General features: G+C 33.5%; 1 protein-coding gene across 1 annotated transcript in view; it reads right to left on the reverse strand.

The window, feature by feature from the left end:
• LOC124446101 (dynein beta chain, flagellar outer arm-like) overlaps positions 1-22,370 on the reverse strand; it is a 35,160-nt gene that overhangs the window by 4,022 nt on the left and 8,768 nt on the right. Inside the window, exons 23-77 of the mRNA XM_046996907.1 lie at positions 22,196-22,352; positions 21,518-21,658; positions 21,290-21,412; positions 20,991-21,118; positions 20,819-20,903; positions 20,557-20,706; positions 20,398-20,459; positions 20,074-20,121; positions 19,377-19,548; positions 19,138-19,294; positions 18,734-18,900; positions 18,479-18,664; positions 18,347-18,412; positions 17,625-17,768; positions 17,408-17,543; positions 16,824-16,967; positions 16,449-16,600; positions 15,604-16,380; positions 15,015-15,144; positions 14,204-14,824; positions 13,441-13,779; positions 13,183-13,301; positions 12,942-13,099; positions 12,691-12,814; positions 12,443-12,556; positions 11,927-12,235; positions 11,564-11,734; positions 11,310-11,438; positions 10,882-11,166; positions 10,515-10,723; positions 10,066-10,362; positions 9,510-9,681; positions 9,230-9,376; positions 9,052-9,126; positions 8,605-8,844; positions 8,231-8,436; positions 7,600-7,766; positions 7,304-7,454; positions 7,034-7,190; positions 6,888-6,920; positions 6,719-6,790; positions 6,420-6,594; positions 5,983-6,049; positions 5,752-5,919; positions 4,914-5,154; positions 4,372-4,635; positions 3,725-4,218; positions 3,410-3,555; positions 2,820-3,178; positions 2,170-2,488; positions 1,865-2,027; positions 1,501-1,616; positions 929-1,422; positions 655-835; positions 293-489 (exon numbers count right to left, since the gene is read on the reverse strand). Coding sequence (XP_046852863.1) covers positions 293-489; positions 655-835; positions 929-1,422; positions 1,501-1,616; positions 1,865-2,027; positions 2,170-2,488; positions 2,820-3,178; positions 3,410-3,555; positions 3,725-4,218; positions 4,372-4,635; positions 4,914-5,154; positions 5,752-5,919; positions 5,983-6,049; positions 6,420-6,594; positions 6,719-6,790; positions 6,888-6,920; positions 7,034-7,190; positions 7,304-7,454; positions 7,600-7,766; positions 8,231-8,436; positions 8,605-8,844; positions 9,052-9,126; positions 9,230-9,376; positions 9,510-9,681; positions 10,066-10,362; positions 10,515-10,723; positions 10,882-11,166; positions 11,310-11,438; positions 11,564-11,734; positions 11,927-12,235; positions 12,443-12,556; positions 12,691-12,814; positions 12,942-13,099; positions 13,183-13,301; positions 13,441-13,779; positions 14,204-14,824; positions 15,015-15,144; positions 15,604-16,380; positions 16,449-16,600; positions 16,824-16,967; positions 17,408-17,543; positions 17,625-17,768; positions 18,347-18,412; positions 18,479-18,664; positions 18,734-18,900; positions 19,138-19,294; positions 19,377-19,548; positions 20,074-20,121; positions 20,398-20,459; positions 20,557-20,706; positions 20,819-20,903; positions 20,991-21,118; positions 21,290-21,412; positions 21,518-21,658; positions 22,196-22,352 — 10,804 coding nt within the window. The remainder of the gene's footprint in view (positions 1-292; positions 490-654; positions 836-928; positions 1,423-1,500; positions 1,617-1,864; positions 2,028-2,169; positions 2,489-2,819; positions 3,179-3,409; positions 3,556-3,724; positions 4,219-4,371; positions 4,636-4,913; positions 5,155-5,751; positions 5,920-5,982; positions 6,050-6,419; positions 6,595-6,718; positions 6,791-6,887; positions 6,921-7,033; positions 7,191-7,303; positions 7,455-7,599; positions 7,767-8,230; positions 8,437-8,604; positions 8,845-9,051; positions 9,127-9,229; positions 9,377-9,509; positions 9,682-10,065; positions 10,363-10,514; positions 10,724-10,881; positions 11,167-11,309; positions 11,439-11,563; positions 11,735-11,926; positions 12,236-12,442; positions 12,557-12,690; positions 12,815-12,941; positions 13,100-13,182; positions 13,302-13,440; positions 13,780-14,203; positions 14,825-15,014; positions 15,145-15,603; positions 16,381-16,448; positions 16,601-16,823; positions 16,968-17,407; positions 17,544-17,624; positions 17,769-18,346; positions 18,413-18,478; positions 18,665-18,733; positions 18,901-19,137; positions 19,295-19,376; positions 19,549-20,073; positions 20,122-20,397; positions 20,460-20,556; positions 20,707-20,818; positions 20,904-20,990; positions 21,119-21,289; positions 21,413-21,517; positions 21,659-22,195; positions 22,353-22,370) is intronic.

The following is a 22,370-nucleotide window of genomic DNA, read 5'->3' on the forward strand; positions in this document are numbered from 1 at the left end:
TATGGTCATGGTGAATAGTTTATATCAACGACGTCATATGAAGATATGGTTATGGTGAGTAGTTTATATCAACGACGTCATATGAAGATATGGTTATGGTGAGTAGTTTATATCAACGACGCTATATGAAGATATGGTCATGGTGAATAGTTTATATCAACGACGTCATATGAAGATATGGTTATGGTGAATAATGTATATCTATAACTACGATATCAAAGATATGAACAACATCAAACATATCAAAAACATCAAACACATCAACAACATCAACGACACATCAAACACTTACATTAAGAGCAGTTGTTAAGAAGGAAATTAAATTCACGTTGAAAGAATCATCAATTGAGTTAATGCGAACTTCACTTGCATCTATTTGAAGTAGATCCCAAGCAATGGAGTGGGCAAGGTAAAGCAAGGATTTGGGGAGTGATTGACTTGGTTTTGCCGTAAGAAAAACTCGCCATTGGCTCGGAGAAGACATAGTTCCTAAATGAAAACAAATTAATTATAAGGTTCTTGGTTGACTTACCTGTTAGTAATTTATAATTTATACATGAAAAAGTCATAAAGTGAGATGGGTTTCATATAGATGTGTCTTAACTCGTCGCTCAAACATTTATATGGGCAAGAGAAATGAACTAAGATCGTTACCTGTTTGAGAACGCAATCTTTCTAACCGGCTATATAACAGATTTAACCAGGATGAAGTCCCACAATGAATGTTTTCAATAATAATCCAACTGTCAGAGCGAACAGCTGCAGCTAACGCAATGTCAGTGATGTTTTCATGACCACTAGCGACTACCACATGTTGACAAGGAATATTTTCTTTCTGCAAAATTATAACGTTAGAAATAAACAATCTTTTTTTCATAGAGATTCATCTATCAATGGAATAAATGTGATAATAAGATTATGTAGTTACTTCAGCGAACTTAAATAACATTTCTGTCGGTGAACATGTAGAAATATCGCAAAGAGAGTTGTTTGGCAACAGAATCAGGATTGGAATACAGTGTTCAATTTGCTTCAAAATGTCAGGAAACGTCGCATTAATTTGTGCATGTAAGTTGTTTAGAATTCCTTCAACGTATTTCTTTGTCGCTGAAACAAGTCGGTCAGGACGAAGACAACGTAGCACTAATAAACTATGAAAATCTGTGGCTGTGTTTAAAGCTTCACTGGTTGTATTCTCCAAAACTTCACCAAGTCCAGGTAATTTTAGTTTTTCAGGTTCATCATCATGATACCATTCCTGCCATTTAGGATCACTCACAATCGTTGTACATATTTGCTCGAGAGGACCCGGAAGAGTCGAAAGACTAAGTATACTTTGCCAGCGGTCAATTGGGACCCAAGAAGGTGTAAGAAGGGTTGGATCAAAATCTGCCAACTTAAGATGCTCTGTCCCGACTAAGTCTAAAGATATTAACATAATATGTTGTAAAATAAAAGAAATTACAATAAAAACAACAATTTGGACACATTTATATTTACTTCCAGTGATGAGGACTTCCGTGAGCTTATCAAAAGCATCGTTGTAGGAAATATGTTGATGAATAACAGAAGATAACAAAGCTCCAAAACTTACGCGATGGTGACTGTATATGCTTCTAGAGAAACCGTAAAAATATGTCTGTTTACATATACAATTAATTTATAATTAAAATGTAGTAATAACACATGGTGGTGTAGAAAACTTGATAATTCAGGGGGGGCACATATCCATATATTCATGTTCTGCCGTGTAAAGTTCTTCTGAAATGCATTGCTTGCTGCGAATTACAATATGCATGTATAAATTTGCCCCCCTTTCCCAAATTATCGAGTTTTCTACGCCTCTGATAAGACCAACTAATACCTAAACGAACTTTCAAAAACACCCTTCATTAATTTATCAGCAATTTGTTTTATTACGTCATCAGATATGGTTTCATATGCAACACCAGGGGTAGGAAATTTCATTTCATGTGGAAGGATCACAGAAACATGCTGAACTTCACTATTTAAGCCGTGTTTATCATCTATTAAAAAGATAAAGTAAATAATTTAATGTTGATTCAACAAAAAGAAGCTAAACAGATCAAACTCAAAAAAAATGTAAATTACAAAACTGCATCACTAGACAATTTAAATTCACATTTCAAAATTGAACATAATTCGTACCTTCAAACCATTTGCGCATAGAAGCGTTTCCTTCTTCATCAAAAACCTGAATCATTATTTCTCTTGATGTTGTATCACCTGTTTTCTTCTCTACCATATCATGCTGTATGACATCACTTAGAGGAATAACCTCATTTAAAGCAATATCAAAAATGTTTAAAAAATAATCGATAGAAAAACGATATTCGTGCTGAATCGCTGATAAAGAGTTGATTGTGTCAAACAGAAGAACAGCAAGTTGACAAATAGGTTCATATCTTCGTTTTATGTGACCAAGTTTATCAAGATGAAACAGTTCATCTTCAAGCCTTTTCGTAATCTAAAAAATTTATAAAACAATAAAAACAACTTCCATCACGATTTAATGAAACCTTTATCATCAAACAAAACTGTTGTTTCTTACAACATAATCTTGTAAAATATTTCAGTTGCATTTACAAGAATTTTTTGCAGTATTATATTGGAAATCATTGTGAAATCAATTATTAAATCTCACTCATATCACCAGGTTTTTGTGATACATGGAACCACTCAAGCCTATATATTAATCATGTGATATGTAGACGAAAAATTTTCCAAAATTGTGAAGAGCAACTGCCCTAAAGGCTTTTTTTCAAAGCTTACACGCAAAAAATAATCGTAAAACACACCTGTGATCTACATTGAACCATATCAGCAATGAGTTGAGTGTCATCCCAAGCATTAGTTCCTTGACAGACGCTAAGCTTTGTTAATATTTTACTATCCAATTCTTCAAGAATAACAATGTTTTCCATCAAGGCATTTATTGTTTTCTTGTTATCCTGTGAAATTTCTGGTTGAACACGCAACAACGAGCGATTCAAGATCTCTTCAGCCAAACTTTCGTGTTCCAGGGAAAAGTTGACCAGAGTGGTGATAGAAGCTATTTCCGGCGAGAAGTTTATTTCATGCAAGTTAGTCAATAGATAAAGTTTGAAATTTGGATGAAAACTGAGACGACGACCACCATAATTGACTGTCTGTAAACCTGGAAAAATAGGAAATAATAAATATACCAGATCTTACATGATCAAATAAAATATTTTATATACTGGCCATTTTAATTTAGGAAAAAATCACCAAAACAAAAACATTCAGAAATATGCACAACACAATCTTATAAGGAGATCAAATCAAACGCGACAATTAGCTAATAACGAATGTCATCACGATATGCAAGAACAAATTTCTAGAGAATTTTATAAAAATAATTTCTTACCATCACAATTGTCATCATCAGTATTGGTATTTAGGCGATATATTAAAGGAAGAAAAAGTGAATCTACACTTTCATTGATATTATATAAAACCAGTACATTGCCACAAGTTATAGCTTTCTCAACTTGCATCGATATTCCAACATCGCTAAAAGAAAAATGTGTATTTCTCGTAATAATAAAAATTTTGAGTTGTAACCATACCTTAGGTTCTGGGATTTATATTTTATGCCACGCTTGACAAAATATTAAACGCAGTAAAACGCATGCTATGTAGTTTTTGAGCGTTCCATGTTTCAACAATAAATGAAACTTACCCATCGTTTGCGTCTATTTCAACAACTTTATCGTTATTTTCCATCTGTCGTATTAGTTTTAAACCTCTGGCGTGCGGATCAATAAGAAAAGGTGGTCCTTGCCAAGATGACGCACTTATACTAACATCTTCCATTTCACGTAATCCAAGACCAGCAATCAACCATTCGCGAACTTTTTCTCCACCAACAAGATTTTTTATCAACGATAAAAGATATGCATCATACTTGGAGTCCAATGACACAAATTCATTTGATGTTTGCTGCGTTTTTTCCTTAACACTTATCATGGCATCATCATTACAATTCGCTCTCGATGACTCCTTGTCGTCTTTTTCTTTATCTTTATTTATTTCAAATGAATCATCAACAGCAACTAAATCCACTTTTTGAATCAACATATCATCTTTTTCACGTCCATTTTCTAGGCCTATTTCATTTTTTTTATTGTCAACACCCACATCTGATGCATGTTTCTGCTTGTCCATTTTAACAAACTAAAAATGTTTTCATACATAAATAAATCACATCTCTGTATTTCTGTATGGGAAATTCATAGTAAGTTGAAGAACCTAAAATAGCTACTTTATGACCTTTCTACTTAATGTTTGAATACTGATGAAATAATCATAAACTATTTATCAACCCACTTCAGATTCTTTTTCCACAAGTTTTTGTTCAGAGTTTGTAGCCATTAAAACGTCTGGTGAATCATCCAATAGCAGTGCAACACCACGCTCTCGTAAACATTTTGGCCAATAATTAGTGAGCATTTTACGTCTGAATGAGTAAGAGAAAGGTCCAAGATACGTAGCAAAAGCTGCAGCCATACACACTATACCAGATATAGCTGCTTCTCTGTTTGTAATAGTTTCAAGAAATCGAGTCCACTTATTTCTTGCTTTAGCCAATACCTAAATTATAAAGAGAATAAAATGAACGAATAAATACACATGCAGAAACAATCAAAACGCAAAATGAGGGATGGTAGTTAAGGCGGCTCCATGTAGTTCATCTCCATTTGGAGAGCGAAATAAAAAAAGTATGAGTTTTAGTATTTCTCAGATGATAAATGTAACAACCAATCTCAAAAGTAGGAACTGCTGACATTATAAGGCTTTTTTATATTCTCAATATGGTAGCTAAACTGCAGGGAGCCATCTTCAGCTAAATAAATAAGCATCATAAAAACCTGTTCAAAATAGCTAGCGCGCTCCAGTTGTTTGTTCAATTTCTCGGTGAGTTTGTTTTGCCGACATTTATCAATACAAGCTTCTTCGTATGCCTTAGCTAAAGAGTCAAGTCTTGTTTGGAGATCTTGCAGCTTATTTTCCAACATTGAAATTTTGTTTGAAACTTCATTTATTGTTTTGTTCGTCTCCTCGACTTTGTTGTGAAGTGGCTTTACTTTGATAAATATCATCTGATGATATCTGAAAAAAATATCGACACAGTGATAAGTACTCAGGATAACACATTAACACGGTACTAAATCACAAAGATATAAATCATAAGAGCAAGAACACCAAGGTAATAACCACCACAGTAACAAAACACCAGGGTAATAACCACCACAGTAAAAATCACCAAGGAAAGATAAATCATCCAACAGGTAGGTCTTATCTATAGAAAAAATCTCTTTTCCACTTACCAGTACATCACTATCCAGTGGATAAAGATGCGTTATATAAAACGTGGATAATGAGGTAAATAATTATTCACGTTGGATTATTTTTTGCATGATTAAATAAATGATCGTCTACTTTCATCATAATGGACTTTTTAAAGCTTTCGTGAAAAATGCCGTAAAAAATCGTTTCATTTGGTAAGATTTTCGATAACAACTGTGTTGGATTATTGGAATTAGTATTTTCTAGCTTTTACATCTGAATGGCTTATATAGTATTCTGTATAGATATACAAATATGGCGTATACTATTTGTATGCAAATCGTATTTTGAATTTACAAGGCTTTTTTAAACCTTGGAAATTATCGTTTACATGTAGCATAATCACACCCGTTAACTTACTTCACAACACCAGAAACCCACTTGACAAGAATGGCCAAAGCAGGGTTATCAAATTTTTTGGTGATCATCAAATGATCAAAATGAGGCTTGCCCAAATATGTATCCAAAATTTGTAAAGTATTTTCACTGATATCCATGTCATCAAAACTGGCAAGATCATCACGAAATCTAAATTAGTGAATATTTTTAGAACGAAATTTTGGTAACTGATTTCAAATTCTGTATACAAACCTGTCCAGATTTGCCATAATTCTTTTCGCCCCTTTATTCCATGTTAGGTCAGAAGAGGGAGACCTTACTAAAGAGAATATCATACATTTAAAGCTTCTTTTGAACAATGCAACTATTCATTATCTTTATTAAGGCCCCAATTGTAATCAGCTATATGAAAACATTCACGTTCCCTAGTATAGAAGGAGATACAAAAAAAATGAGCGTTGTACTACTAAAAATGGCAATACGCAAGTACACAATTTATCAGCATATCAAGTTTGAAGATGTAAACTCTTTGTAAAGATTAATAAACTGATGCTACTTTCAAAATTAATACGCTATAATCTTTTTTGTCACATGGGCATTTTTCCTTCAGTTTAATGGTACTAACAAAATAACTATTTCTTTTGTAATGAAACTTTGATGATGTTCATGAAACACAACATTAAACTTACATATAATGATAACAGTCGCAAAAATATCTTCAATTTCTGGATCAGGTTTCTGTATCACACGTAACTCATTGAGCGCCTTACTATCCAGCAAATTTAACATTCGTTTTACATCAGACACAACTGCGGCTGCTTTGAAAATTGCTCGCTCATGGGCGTCTTTAAACTTAGGTAGAGCCTAAAAAACAAGATGATTATTTTTGAATATGAATTAAACGTGTAGAAAACATTTCATTGAATACAGTTATAATACTTGACATTTTAATATCGACATTTAGTCTCATGCCATTAAATTTTTTTACCTTTTGCAAGTGTAAAATCTTCAGACGTTGTCGCGAAATCAATTTTATTTGTTCCTCGGCAATAGCTTTATCCTATATGACAAAATGAAAACATAGTATCTAATTTCTCAAACAATCATTAATGTCGCACAGTTTTAGTTAAATATTGTGATTTTAAATTGATACCAACCTGACCAATTTGTGACAGAAGTTGCATATTGCTCTGAAATAAAAAGATCACAAGATGTAATTAAAATACAAAATCCATTTTCAGGAACTCTGATAGTTCAAATTTAAAGATAGCATGCAATGACGTGAGGCAAGTAAGGCACGCACCTCTTTTTTCTGCTCCAAAACAATTTTCTCGTGTTCCAGTTGCATTAAACGCTGACCAGCAAGTTCCGCTGCCTCGGATACGTTTTGCAAAGCAGAGGTAGTGCGTTCGTATTCCTCGTGTATAGAAAGATAGCGTTTTTTAAACAAACTGTTAAATCTAAAATTTAAATGTACATTTTGACGACAACGTTGTTTATCATAAATCACAATGTTTATCATGTGAAATGAAAATAAACAATAAAACAAATGCACAAAAAACTTTCTCATTACCGCTCAACAAACTTTTTATATGTTGTATTAGTGATGTGGCCAAAACTTCCACCGGAATTTTCACTTGGATCATTTTCACGAAGGCATAAATGAATTGAAGCAAGAAGGTGAGCCATATTCTCTTTGCCGACAACGTCAAAAAGATCAATATCTATGGCAGAAAGAAAATATCGGATTTATAGATTGTATTAAAAAATTAATAGAAAATCTTACGGCTATAAACAAGGTTAAAAATTACATAATACACACTTGTAATACGAATCTAAATTCAAGATGTTCGACTATGCAGTACATACCCTGCAAAAGCTCACTTGCCCGCAAAATAAGATTTTCTCTCGACCAATGAGGGAAAAACATAATAGAAATACAGTTTGTTAAGCCAGGAAAATCGCGACATTGTTGTTGAAACTTTGAAGCCGACGATGACACAGAAAGAACAACTCGAAGGTTTTCTTTTACCGCTCTATAATTGAAAGTTATGAATAAAGACATTTCCATACAGTGACATGTTTTTATGAGTTTAAATGCATGTGATTGGAATGATTTTACTCCTCTATTATGCTGTTCCTGCTGTTCACTAATTAATAACATAGATGAAAAATTTCTCAATTCTCATTGGTTAAGAGCAGTGCAACTTATCTTGAATACCAGTGCAAAAATGTGAAACACAGTGCAAAAAAAAAGAAATAAAGTGAAATTCTCGTCCTTCGGACTCGTGCAATTTTGATAGTCTTTGAAAAACTCACTCGTGCATGTTTTTCCCAAATTGCACTCGAAACCATGATATTACCTATACAAATTGAGCAATTCGGACTATACCAACATATATTTTTCAACAAGTTTCTGGTTAAGTATATTTTTCTTTGGTAAATATTTTAAACAGTGAGAATAAAATAATAACTTCGCAATAAGTTGAAATATTATTACCTTAAAAAGAATTTCCAAGCTACATCTTTACTATATGCCAGGCCAGCTTGTGTGACATCTGATCGTACAGAATTAATGGCGGACGTTCGCTCTTCTTCCGAAAACAAATGAGCAATAGACGAGGATACGAGAAATTCACTTATGTACACCATCATATCTTTGTTTACAATATCGCTTTCATTAAACAAAAGAAGAATCTTTTCTCGCTAAAGTGGAATTAGAACTACTAAGAACTCATATTCAAGAACATTTACAAAATATTTCAGCAAGTCATAGAATATCACATTTTAATGAAACAATTCTCATGATATGACAATTATAACATACAAATAAACTGTTCACAAGGTCAAGTTTATAACAAAGAGTGATATTACCTTTACACCTGCTCTCCGGTAAACACTAACAAGGTCATTTCTAAAGTTCGAGATTGTATATTGCGATCCATTGAAACTGGACACATTAAGTTGGCACATTGAAAATCCACAGAGATATCCAGTCAGTTTTACCATGCCTAACATATCACCGGGAGAGCCTTCCGATGCAAGTAAAGCATTGCTACAGCCATGAGGCGATTGAACAACGCGAACAAGACGACAAATTGCCTCAATCAAATCCTAGAACAGTAAAATGTTAAAATTGACAACATATTTTTTAAACCTATCAAATTCACAAATGATTTGTTCTACGGATCGAGCGACTTAATCTCTCTTGATCGAGTGTAATAGGAACGAATTACAAAATGTATAGAATATTTACAGCAGCATAGGCATGTAACATTAACAATTAGAATCACAAATACAAGACCGAATACTTCAACTTACTTGGTCCAAGTTGAGCTTGATCTTAGGAAAGTCTTTATTGTACTCCAAAATAGCATGGGAAAGAATTTGTTTCACCTAAAAACAAAGAACAATATTCTTGTGGAACTCGTATGAATATATTCATATAGACGACTATTTGTAAAATTCAAACTTAGGGAGATCACGCCCAACATTGAACCTTTGCAACGTTATAAAGTGGACGATACATCAACTGAACATTTTCATCAGAAGTCTCCATCGTGCTCTCCCCAGTTGCTGGAACTATGTTATCTTCAGCTTCAACCAAATTAGTAAACATCACACTTTTACTTAACAAGATATCAATCTAAAAAAGCATTGGACTCAACATTTATTCAACATTTTTCAATTATTCAGTTCGTCATTAAATATTTTTATGTGTCATTAAAGTCCACTAGGACTTTTTCATGATGAATAAAATAGGATCTCTATAGCCACACCTGTTCAACGGAAGAAAATTCTTTTTTCACAGAATTCAAAAACGTTTGTCGATAACGCTCCCGATCAACAAAATCAACAAGTCGTCTGTTGTATATCCAATCACATTCGTGTCGCCATAGTAACAAGAGATCGCTTACAGAGCAACCTTGTCGTAGAGATAGGCACAGGTTCCTACAAATAATAATAATTTAAATATCACATGGAACAAAGGATTTCGCTTCCAGGCTCACAGCAGAATAATTTTTGAATATTCACCAAACAGAGGTCGTTTCAGGGAAATATAGCACATAACCAGGGCACAAATCCAACCACTGTACTAAGAGATCTTTTTTAGTCAAGTATTGATGCCTATATAGAGAGCTTAGTTGTCAAAAAGACACAGAATAATTGGAGTTTTTGTCTTCACGTAACGTTTACGGAAACGTGCAGGACAAAAATATACAAAAAAGATGAACACATATGGCGTATGTCAAAATAAATTACAAAAGCTCAAGAAAATATCAATATATGTGCATGGTTTAAAGAAATTTGTAACAGTTTGTGTGACTCCTTTACCTGAAAAGCATAGTTAAGTCGGTCATTGTGAATATATAATGACATCTTTGAGCTGTTGGCAAATACATAACACGTAGTTCATTTTGTAGTTCAATCGTAGCACGAACAACTGTGGACAGTAGTTCTTTAAATTTTTTTTTTCCATTGGTTAGTGTATTTGGTATGGTAACATCATTAAAACTGGAATCAACTGTATCCATGACAACTTTAGCAACGCTGGCCATTGATGACAGTTGTCGACACTCATAAAAATGAGTCCTCAACAAATTGTAATAAATATTTCTAAGAGTATCCACACTGAAATATGAGAATAAATTAGTGATCGGAGAACTATACTCTTTTGGTACAAAAACATCATAGTAAAAAATATTTTCATAAGTTATATGATTGATCTTATACAATCTTAAAAAATAATATGATTTTGATCCAATACCAAAGACGATACGTACCTAGGATAGGGAACATTAAACAGCGAGAAATGCCTAAGTAAACGATGTCCAATCTTAGATACGGTGGTTGATATATGAGGATTGTAAGTAGTAATATATGTCACATCTTGGATTTCCCGCCATTGTTGAGTTTCTGGATCAAAAACACCGTGATGATCAAGCAAATGTCGGATAAGTTCGGTAGATGATTGAACACCGTAATTATTTGTCTAAGAAAGCAAACATAAAATAAATATATACCGGAGTTTGATTTTATTGAAATGTGTGTTTTTGTTTGGAAAGTAACGATTACAGTGACAACGCTTTTGTGGGAAGCTTTAGCTATAATTATTGATCGTCCACTGAAGTGGCGCAATTTATTATATACCTTGCTAAGATTCAGATCATCCACCAAACAGATCAACTTTTTATTTCCTTTCGGTACATATGTTCTTCCATGTTTCCATTCCAAACAATCATTAATACTTCGCCATAGCGTTCTTGATGAAGTGAATTGATTGCAGTAAACACTTAAAGCATAAAACTCTGCAACATCGCTATCTTGATTATACAACTTTTCACGAACAATTGAGGTTTTACCACAACCTTGTTCACCAATAAGCATCACTGGTTGTCCTGCTTCACACAGAAGACTTGCAACGTGGAAAAATCCCTGATCAAACGAAAAATGTTGCTATTTTAAATACACATCTAAACATCAGCAGTTTTCGAGAATCGGCGTACGTTTTAGTGTGGAACGTAATGCATTGTGAATTTTTTTAAAATGTGTGCAAGGATGTAATAAATTATAACTACCTCTGTACCAACAGTGTGTACATACGCATCTGGTGGTATCCCTTCTCCATTTGACATTGTGTATTGTTGCAAAAAATCGCTCCACAACGAAAACTCGTGGGTATCAGTAGAGACAAAGTAATCCCAAACCTGGAATTAAAACAACAGCATAATTTATCGATCGCATCCTTTGGTATCAATAGATACATCAAGATGGAGTAGAAGCAAAGAGCTACGTGATCTAAGGGAGTAATAAATTAATTCTAAACATGTACCTCTCTGTTTTCAGGAAATGTAATGAAATCCTTCCATTGATTTTTCCACCATTTACTGAAATAAATGCGGTGACTTTCAATCAACGTACCACCAAAAGCCCATATTGCAGCAAAGTTGAAGTAGTTTTCGTATTCTACGGGCGTCAAATCTTTAAAATGGGAGACTGAAGCCTGTAATATTTTTAAAATGATATTGGCAAGAAATGGTGCTCATCAATAACAATCGTTATGAAAGTTCGTTTAAACGCTATGTAACCTGGGTATGAGTCCATAGTGTTGTAATCATGCGTAATTCATGTAGTCTATCGACAAAGCATGCCTCAATGAAGGCAACGAGAGTCTCGGTTGACAGACAAAGCATACCTCAAAGAGAGCAATCAAAGTTTCTGTCATAGTAATTTCTGTAGTCCATACGACATGTTGTAACGGTTTATATTTAGCTCTCGTAAGAGCTGCACCAGGTTTAGGAGGCACAGACGTACTAGCTGTTAAAAATTCCAATGTTGGTCTAATGTAACGCTCACATAACAAATCAAGCAATTCTGCTTCACGATCAGGTTTTTTATTGATCCATTTCTTGACTAACATGTGCCAAGTAACATCTTCTTTGGTCATACTAAGGAGACCAACTTGACAAACTGTTGAAGGACTCACATGTTGCAAGTTTTCAACCTATATGTGTTAAGAAACATTAAAAATGATTGTTTGAACTTCATATAAGAACAATTTATGTAAAAAGCAAATGAAAGCATGATAACAAGAATGACCAAAATACATTAAAAAAGCTCAATCTAAATAGAAATATTACGTTATCATGTTGTATATTATCAAATAGTTTCGTGTTGTAACTATACACACAACAACAAATAAAGGATTCACCTCCCATATGATCTTAAGATTTTCGGGTATTCCAATTCTTTCACCACTTTGAAAAACAACAGTTCCATTGTTGTGTATCATCACATCAAAAGCTTCTCCCTCAATCGAGTCAATCTGACAAAATTCAAAAGAGAATTCCAGTTCAACATGATATATCAAACCTTTCGATCTTTTTCTTTGTATACTGCACATTGTAGCCACAATTCAATATAAATTAGTTCAAATAATTATATGTTCACAAAACATACAATGCCGTCCAAATGAATCCACTGAGCGAAAGGTGTTGGTTTCATTTGAGAAAACAGTTCACTCGTCCTCATTTGTTGCGAATGTTTTCGAAGTAGTCGTGGTAAAAAGCCATCTTTCCACTCACTACAAAAGACACAAATATTAGGTAGCAACAGTAATTCTATTCTTAGGATGTACATTTTCAAATGTGAGCAGAGAGATCGAGTGTTTTCACAATGTAATAAAAACCATCATATGTTTGACATCTTACCCAGTCACCACATCGCAACAACCCATAAGTTCAAACGATTCAAGTGCCCCCGTACATACGATGTCTTTTCGAACAATTCTACCCATTTGTCTATGAGCTGCAGCTACAGATTTTATGCATTCTGTTTTACCACAACCGCATGGTCCAATCACCATAACCTTGACACAAAAAAGTGAACAAAATGGAATAAAGATAGAAAACATACGACATATTGCCAGATAATAAACACTTCGTAACGTACTGTTTTGTGTGCAGCAACAAGTTGTAATAACTGGATGACTCGATTTTCAAATAATTTACCACGTTGTAAGCCAAGTGCTTTTAATGCAGCAATGACAGCAAAACTTTCATTTCCATCAACTAAAATGGGCAGTTGGAAAAAACAATTAAGGTTTTAGTAAGTGAAATAAACACTTATAATAAGATTCAGTGACTTTACAAGAAAGACGACAGTAAAAACTGGAAAAAAACTACATGCATGCTGATGTAAAGTACCTACTTCCTTCAAGTGGTTTTTGTAGTTCAGCTGGTTTTAGCGAAGTCATGTCTGTCTTGCTTGAATCACTAGTTTCGCTTGGTACAGTATAATCATCAATTACTCCAACAGTGTCTGCATACTGACTTATGTCAGCCATGAAACTGGCAAAAATATCAGCATTTGATGTAGATAATCCTGGAACAAAGGTATCTCTAATAGCTTTCAAAAGTGCAAGCTCCTCCAGAGTCTCAGCAGAGTATTTACAATTATTCTCAATTTCCTTTCCAATTTCTGCGGTGTTTTGGCTTTTTGTTTCCATTTCAATTTCTGTTGCAGTAATATCTTCCGTGTGCAATAAATCTGTATTATAAACAACAAGAAAATATGTTGATGGTAAATATCAAAGTAATTGCTCTGTATTTTGAACAATTTAAACAATGCCAAATAGCCAAAGTACAATTGTCTATTTTGAAACTACAGATTGAACATACGTAACAACACAACTCGTGAGTATCAGTAGAGACAAAATACTCCTAAACTATGGCAAATTAAGTTCTTTTGTAATCAATTGTTGTCTGTTATACGTATGAATGTTGAGCCTCCTCCCCAAACTATCGAGTCTAGTTACACCACTGAAAAAACACATCAATGAAAGCAACAGGATAATTAAGGCATCGTGTATTTTGGCCGGAATAGAGATCTCGAGATTGAGGACAAGCAAAAAATTCCCTGATCTTAGTGAGAAGCGAACTAATTGCAAATGTATAAAAACGTAAATACAGACCTTCATCAATAATTTGCGAATCTTCAATGGAACTCTTAACATCAAGAACATTAATATCGTCAGAAGATTGTATTTTATCTTCAAAACAGTTCTCATATAAATGATTTGCCGCATCATTAATGATCTTCTTTAGACATACCGAACTCCAACTAAAGCCCTTTGCCACACGTAATGGAAAATTCTCCATCTGATTGTTTGAAAGAGTGTAGGAAGAAATAAATGTTTCGCATAAAACTTGAAGTCGAAGTATCAATTTGGAAAGACGCGATGCAGTTGTAAAACCGTTTGCCATCAAACAGACTTCACACATAATAAGTTTATCAGGTCGAGTGAATGACACGGCACGTAATCTTTGCAGAAGTTCTCTTGGTAACTCAGCGAGATCCGACGGCATCGATGTAAAATAGTCAAATGAACGGCTTAAAGGATCATTAATTGAGCTAGACGAAGTTATGGTAGCAAAGCAAGCGGCACTCGGCGTAAGAGCAACATCTTCATTTCCAATAATAACTGAAGATTTCTTTGCTTTCAAGCCATCCATAACACTTTGGATAAGCTGAACCATGAAAGATAATACGCTGTTTTCCATGACGTTCATCTTTTGAAAGCATATCCATGCTCCTGAAAAAATATTTCAAATTAAAAAGCGCTTCGTGCAAAAAGTCAAAAAGATTTATGTTGAATACATACTTGATGAGAAAGCGTATTTTATATGACAAAATTACATTTCAATAAAACTAAGACACGCGTATTACACACTTATACAATTAGTGAAAACCATCAATAAAATCAAACAATGGACAACACTAACCAGTCAAAGCCAATCCTTTGAAAACTCCTGTTAAAAACACTTGATTCATTGAAGCAGCACAAGAAAATAAATAGAAAGGTTTACCACAAGCCCGTGAAAAATCATGAATGGTTTCGTTCTTTCCAACTCCCTTAAGGAGAAAATAGAGATTATATATACATATATCACAAAGATTTATTGCTCATTATGTTATATGCAATTTACTGAACATAAATATATCTATATAAATTCAACTGGGCCGTCCCTAGAACATGAATTGGGGGAGAGGGGTGTTTACTCATACATCCAGTTGTGCCTACTTGATTTCTTTTAAAATTGAATTGCTTTCAAGGAAAGGCCTTGCGCGAAATATTATTCTTTAACTTTTTATAGGTACAAAGATATGCTTTAAATGAATATTCACGAATGGTAAACACATTTGGTAAAAATCTTTACTTTTACCTAGAGGTCAATTTTTCATGTTGATAGATGAATATTTTTTACATTAAATGGCTAGAAAACTTGAATAAATTGTTATAGCACCTGCATGATTGTACAAATAATACTTTCTAAGTAGGAATTATGAAGTATAATAGAAGTAAAACCTTACCGAAGGACCAATACAAGTTCCCACCAAATGTGATTTGACTGCTTGAGCTAAATTTACAAAGTATTTATCCGCAACAGGCGTTATGACCAATCTTGGGCAAGAACCTTGAAACTCCATTCCATATTGAAATGTAGCATTGAACACTTTAACGGAAACAGAATTTTCACCCTTTGAATAATGATATTTCACTTGAGAAGACCATTCAAACGTTTGTTGTAATGATTTGCAACCTTCATTTGATAAATTTAAAAGCATTCCAATGATATCACGAGTGTGCACAAACAACGCAATCAGATTTGCAAATTTTTGACGTTGATGAGGAAGACATAACTTGTCGTGGTAGGAAGTTTGACCAGGCACTTCAAAACGAGATTCAGATTTCCGATCCTCATCATCTAGTTCACCTCTTGTCGAACGAGGTTTACCATATTTTGGGGTAGAAGGAACACCACTCTTCCTTAATACACGACTTACAGATGTTATAGTGCAAATGATTTTCTCCAATAGTTCGTTCATAGATTTCATTTGTTCATGTTCATTTTCCATGAAGCATTGTTCAACACTTGAATTTACATCAATATGCGTAACAAGTGAAACAACATCGGAAGCAGTTTCGAGAATCCATGTTTCAATGTTGCCATCATTGATGTCCAATATAGTTGAATAAGTCTCGCCAAGTCCTTCAATGATATTTTTTACCTGTGTACTCAGTGTTCCTACAAGTGATTTTTCGACATCCAGAAGCCAGTTCTCAATAGTACTGTCGCATACAATAGCCTTGGGAATAAATTGAAAATAATCACATAAACAACTAACCATGCAAGAAACCAATACTTATTACTTACCTCGGCAAAATCCACATGCTCCTCCATTTTGCTGACCACACCCAAAACGTGAAACGCCGACATATTATCTCTTACAACAGTCTTATATTGAAGGTGATTGACGTTCTCAATAATTTTGGATAGATAGGGATTAACTAGAGCAGGATGATGACCTAATAATAAATAGGGATTAAAAGGGACAGGATAATAGCACAATAATAAATACTTAGGTACTACATTTGTTATATAAAAAATCTTTGTTGGAGATGCCAATGCCGAGTGAGTCAGTTAGCACAATAATAAATACTTAGGTACTACATTTGTTATATAAATAATCTTTGTTGGAGATGCCAATGCCGAGTAAGTCAGTTAGGTAAATTGAAAATAAATAATTACCATTACAAACAACATGAAGAACATCTTCTGTAGAGAGAAAATAAAACTTAGGAAATTTTTGCTGCCTTCTTTCCAAAAGAACAAGAAGTGATTTCCAACACTGTTCCAAATTACTTTGCATCTTTTCAAGTTTTGCCTGGATATCTGCAGTGAAATTATTAAAAACGTAAAAGTGAACAAAAACTATAGACTTTAAATTTTCATAAAATTCCAAACGGCTATGTGCTGTTCCAAGCATTTTATACCATTCTAGAGCTACTTTCACAAAGCCTGCATACATTTATCCTCTTAAAAAATAGATTATCAATTTAAAGACGACAAACGCAGATTTTTGAGGAAAAGACATGACAACCTTTTTCATACGCCTACGTCATTGAGAGAGCTATCCAATATTTTTGCAAATCAACCAATGGTTAATTAAAATTAACAACAATGAACAATGAAAAAATCAACATTTTATATATTTATGAAATGTTGATTGTTCATTTTTAACGCATTCCAACATAATAATCAATTTTGTGAGCACAAACAAAGAAATGATTGAGTCAAATAAAAATGAAAAAGAACATGATATTAAAACACACTTGCTCTTGAGCAACTCTGCAAGACGTTAGAATTTCTTTCCGTCACTTTCATCAGCACTCGAAAATCTCTGTTCACTGCAGCAAACACATTTGCTTCGTGAGGCAACGTAATACGAACTTCAAAACTACCATATATCTACGTAGTAAAAGGAAATAAAATGTATACAGAATGACGTACGTACTCATGAATAAAGTTGTCAATTCAAACCATACTAACATCTTCCAGTTCCATCCATTTATCCTGAACATCAAGCCACACGGATAATACAGCTTCAATAGTTTGTAGTTGTTTTTGCCACTTTTGTATTTCATCAGTGAACGAGCTGGCTGAACTTCCACATAACATACATTGCAATGAAACCTGACAAAAATGTGGTGACTATGTTTGAGAGGATTCTTTACAAGAAATATGCGAACAGGTGTTGGTTAATATGAGACAGAAATCTTAATAGAGTACATGCAAGTAAATTGGTAAGCTTTCGTGATTGATATATTCGATGGGAATTTTAAATTTTCCCAAATTCAAAAGTTTAAAAATGAATAAAAATGTTTAGAAAAAACATACTAATGGGTTGAGGAAAAACCTTTTAAGCTCTCAGGCCTGAATAATGATCAAAACTTGTGTCTATGAAAATACTTATGAGGTTAAAATTGCCATAAAACTCATTTTAAATTTCCCATGATATTTACAGGAAAATGAACCCTCTTATCATAAAGATGTTATACACTCAATCCAAGAAACAACAACAAAAACAACAACAGCAAAAACAACAACAGCAAAAACAACAGCAAGAACAACAACAACAACGACGATGACGACAACAAAAACAAACACCACAACAACAACAATAACAATAAGAAGAACAGTGTTGAAACAACACCATAGACGATTTGAAAAGAATTCACTTTATATATATTCACGTTTATAGACACACTGACCTGGTGGGTTTCGAGTTCTTCAAAAATGGGATCACAATTCGTTAGCAAATAAAGTGGACCAGAATCCTGAAAAAGAAACGATCATCGTTGTTAAACTCAACTTTACAAAATGTTCGTGAAACTCTTTCATACTTGTGTCAAATTTAAAAGTGAGTGAGAGAAAGCTCCAGATGTTAATGACGATGTTGTTCGAAGAGTTCGACTTTCTTTATGACTTAAGCCTTCACTACCGTGACTTGTAACTGAATATCTTGTAGATAAACCGTGTCGATGCCCATTATGACCGTGAACCTCGGAGTCAATTTCACTACCATTTATCTATTAAAACGTCATAAGTATCATTACAATATATTTTTACGTAAGTTATAAATACTTGAGAAATTTAACCTCTTGATTTCCACTCACGACAGCGGCTGAGGAAGCTCGAGCTTTCGAATAACGTTTCAGTTCAAACACTTTGCTTAACCAAACTTCTTCATAAGTTTTAAGCGAACTCTCAATTTCAACGTCTTTGGTTGCCTTTTGAATTATTGATCGTACTTCATCAACATGTTCTATACAACGATGAAAAAAATTATGTTGTGAAGATCTAAGTTGAGGACATTACAAGTTTTAGCCAATTCTATTTCAATACTAATTCTATTATTTATCAACATACAGGATACATAACTTTTGCGCGAGAATCAAGCGTTTTTATGGACCACGATATTATATACGTAAACGACCGTCTTGTGTAAAAGGAAACTTTAACAACTATAATAATTGAACAGTTTGACATGACAACTACTTACGATGAAATCCAAATTCTATAAATTGTCCAAAAGACATCTTCATTAATCCATTATTGATCATTGTATGAGGACTTTCACCGGTCAATCTCAACAATTGTTTCCAATGTCGAGAACGAAGTGCCGCCTTTTGTAGGTCTTCAACAAGAGGTAAACACGCCTTCCCAAATTATAAACAAGTTGATTTCTTTTTTATAAACGAAAAAAATAACTAAAGGAATGATAAAAATTATGTACTTTACCTGCATATCAACAACAGATTCTAACATACCAATGTACACATCCCAGGGATGAGTGCGGGAAGGTAAAGAATGAATTTGTCTTAAAAGTTCTTCTAAGATTATTTGAAGACTCTTTGTGTCCAAAGTAAACCACCTTTGTCGTTTCCTTTCATTTTGTTGTTCTTGTACCGACCTTGTGAAAGAAGAAGAATTGCAGAAGAACATAGCTTTACCTGTGAAGTAATTTGGCAATTAAATGATGCAACGAAGCCTTCCTCAATCACGTTTGATAAATAGACAAGCAAGTATCGACGTTCATCTTTATTGCAAAACTCAAACATTGTACCGACCTTGTGAAATGTGTAGAATATAGCTATGTACGTTCATTTTAACTAATGTAGAGATAATAATAAATATATTACGTCTTCTATTCAAAATCATTTACTACGCGACACACAACCAACACATACTACAATAGCTATGTACGTTCAATTTAACTAATGTAGAGATAATAATAAATATATTACGTCTTCTATTTAAAATCATTTACTACGCGACACACAACCAACACATACTACAATAGCTATGTACGTTCATTTTAACTAATGTAGAGATAATAATAAATATATTACGTCTTCTATTTAAAATCATTTACTACGCGACACACAACCACACACTACTACAATAGCTATACACAAAACGATAAAAAAAAACTTACCTAAACATTTCCCACACTTCCCGAAGACCTTTTAGGTCAGATCCCACTCTACAAAGACGGCAAAGTTGTTCACGCATATTTCAAAATAATTGTTTGCTAAGGAGCAGCCCATGCATTTGAATTTAAAAAATGGGAAATAAATTTATCAGTTTTGCTACAGAATATCTTAATTTATAAAAGCTTAGAAGGAGATTTTTATGTAACCGTGGATGTTCTGAGTAAAATAATTCCATGGTAATAAGTTGGAAAAATAATTAAGAATTTCTACAATGACTCCAATTACACTTTTTTTTTGACGATTGGATGTTTCCTATTTTAACTTACTGAGGCAAAATAGAAAAGTTGACAATGTTCTTCTCAAGAAGTTCTTGTAATTCAATCAAATCCTAATAAAAAATAAAACATCAATTTACAAAAATTGTACATAGAAACCAAACTTCAAGAGGTAAACAACCAAACATCACAATTCTTTAACTTAGTAACCTGAGCCTCACTTTCCAAAACCTTCAATCTCTTTTCAAACATTTCCATTACATTAAAAGCCGTATAAATCAGACATTTCCTTTTAAAGACTGCCGATGCCATAAGTTCACGAAAAAGAAGATCACAACGTTTCCCAAACGCATTTAACTCCTAAAGATTAAAAATGTTCTTTCTATTTTACTCCATCTTCAAGCAGCTGAGATCATTCATTTAGAGATCAACGATATTTTTTGTATATTACTGGAAAATTTCCGTAACTTACAGCAGTAACAGCTTTTTCTTCAGACTGTATTCGAGGACCAAGTCTCTGCTTAGCTTGAGCAACCTTTAATTTTAGGTTATTCCACCTAAATAAAAACAACAATTTTTTATAAATACCTCGTTCAAAAACACCAGAATCGTTGTTTATTCCACACGAGATCAGTTGTACTTACTTTTGTGGGGCTGCAGCATAAAATTTTTGCGTTGTACCTGGAAGTTTTTGCTTGTATTTTTCAAGCAAATTAATAGACCTTTTCATTGCAACAAACTTGCTATCCATTTCTGCTTGTTGAGTATTCACCTAAAAATAGATACGAGATTTTACAAATAGATATAAGAAACTGACATACATATAATAAATCCTAACAGGATATTGCATGAAAGCATTATCTTGTAAGTAGGATATTTTTGTGTGAAGACAAAAGTACATTTTTTATAATAATTCTTGTAAGCTTTTTGAGCAAGTCTGTACCTCATTAAATATTCCCATAAGTCGCATAAATGACGTAATATCTCTCTCTTTGCCAGTAATGGCCTCAATACCAGGTTCTATCCGTTTCAAGAAAGAGTCTAAATCGTTGAGAATGTTTGATACCTGAAAAATATAGCATAAACTCATTCAAAAATCGTATACTTCATATTAGTACAAAATGCAGATCGTGAGAAATAAATTTGGAGCTCTTGGTGTTTCTCATCGTACCTGGTCAGATAAGTACTTTGTGTAAGTAAACATCCATTTGCTAGCATATGCCTGTAATACTTGCTGTAAAGGACGAGTGTTGACCCGTGTAAAGCCGATATCCAAGCTATTATTAAGCTCTTCAATTTCATCTCTACAAACCTGAACATTCCAAGACCATTTAAAATAATTAGCATGTCATTATATAATATTATTATAAAACCTCTCCTTTGTAACAACAAAAGCGAAACTAGCCATCAAAGGATAATGCAAAGTTTCAAAAAACACTGCCACAAAGAAATTAATGTCAAAAAAAAATTCAAAATCATCTGATGATGCGATATTCACTAGACCAACTGTTTGAGTTCATAATTGTAGCAACAACCGATTGGATCTACTTCCAAGGCAAAGACTTTAAAGTTTTTACAATGATAATATTTCATAAACCAAATCGTTGGTATAGTCCAAATTGAAACCCACTTTCAACCCTTGTTATGAAATTTTAAATCATTTTAAATAGAAAACCGGACGAAATAAATTTATTAAACAAGACACCGACTTACAAAAAGTTAATTTACGTAATGTGACATTGTCTACATGCGAAGGGAAAAGTTGCCTAATGAACGGTTTCTTACAGTTCATGGTAGCGAGAATTTCGTTGCATAACTCCATAAAACTATGTATGATTTGACAACTTACTTTAAATATTTTTAATTCTTCGTCAAAATCATCCAGTGATGGCAAGGATGTAGCCTTTTCAATCTCTGAAAGCTTGTTTAGGAGAAAGTTCTTTTCAGACAACCCCAGTGTACCACTCGTATCAAGAGAATAAGCCCCCAAAGTATGAATACTTGAGCTAAAGAACATACGTAAT

Source organism: Xenia sp. Carnegie-2017, unplaced genomic scaffold (genome assembly GCF_021976095.1).
Source record: "Xenia sp. Carnegie-2017 unplaced genomic scaffold, XeniaSp_v1 HiC_scaffold_22, whole genome shotgun sequence".
Classification (NCBI taxonomy): domain Eukaryota; kingdom Metazoa; phylum Cnidaria; class Anthozoa; order Malacalcyonacea; family Xeniidae; genus Xenia; species Xenia sp. Carnegie-2017.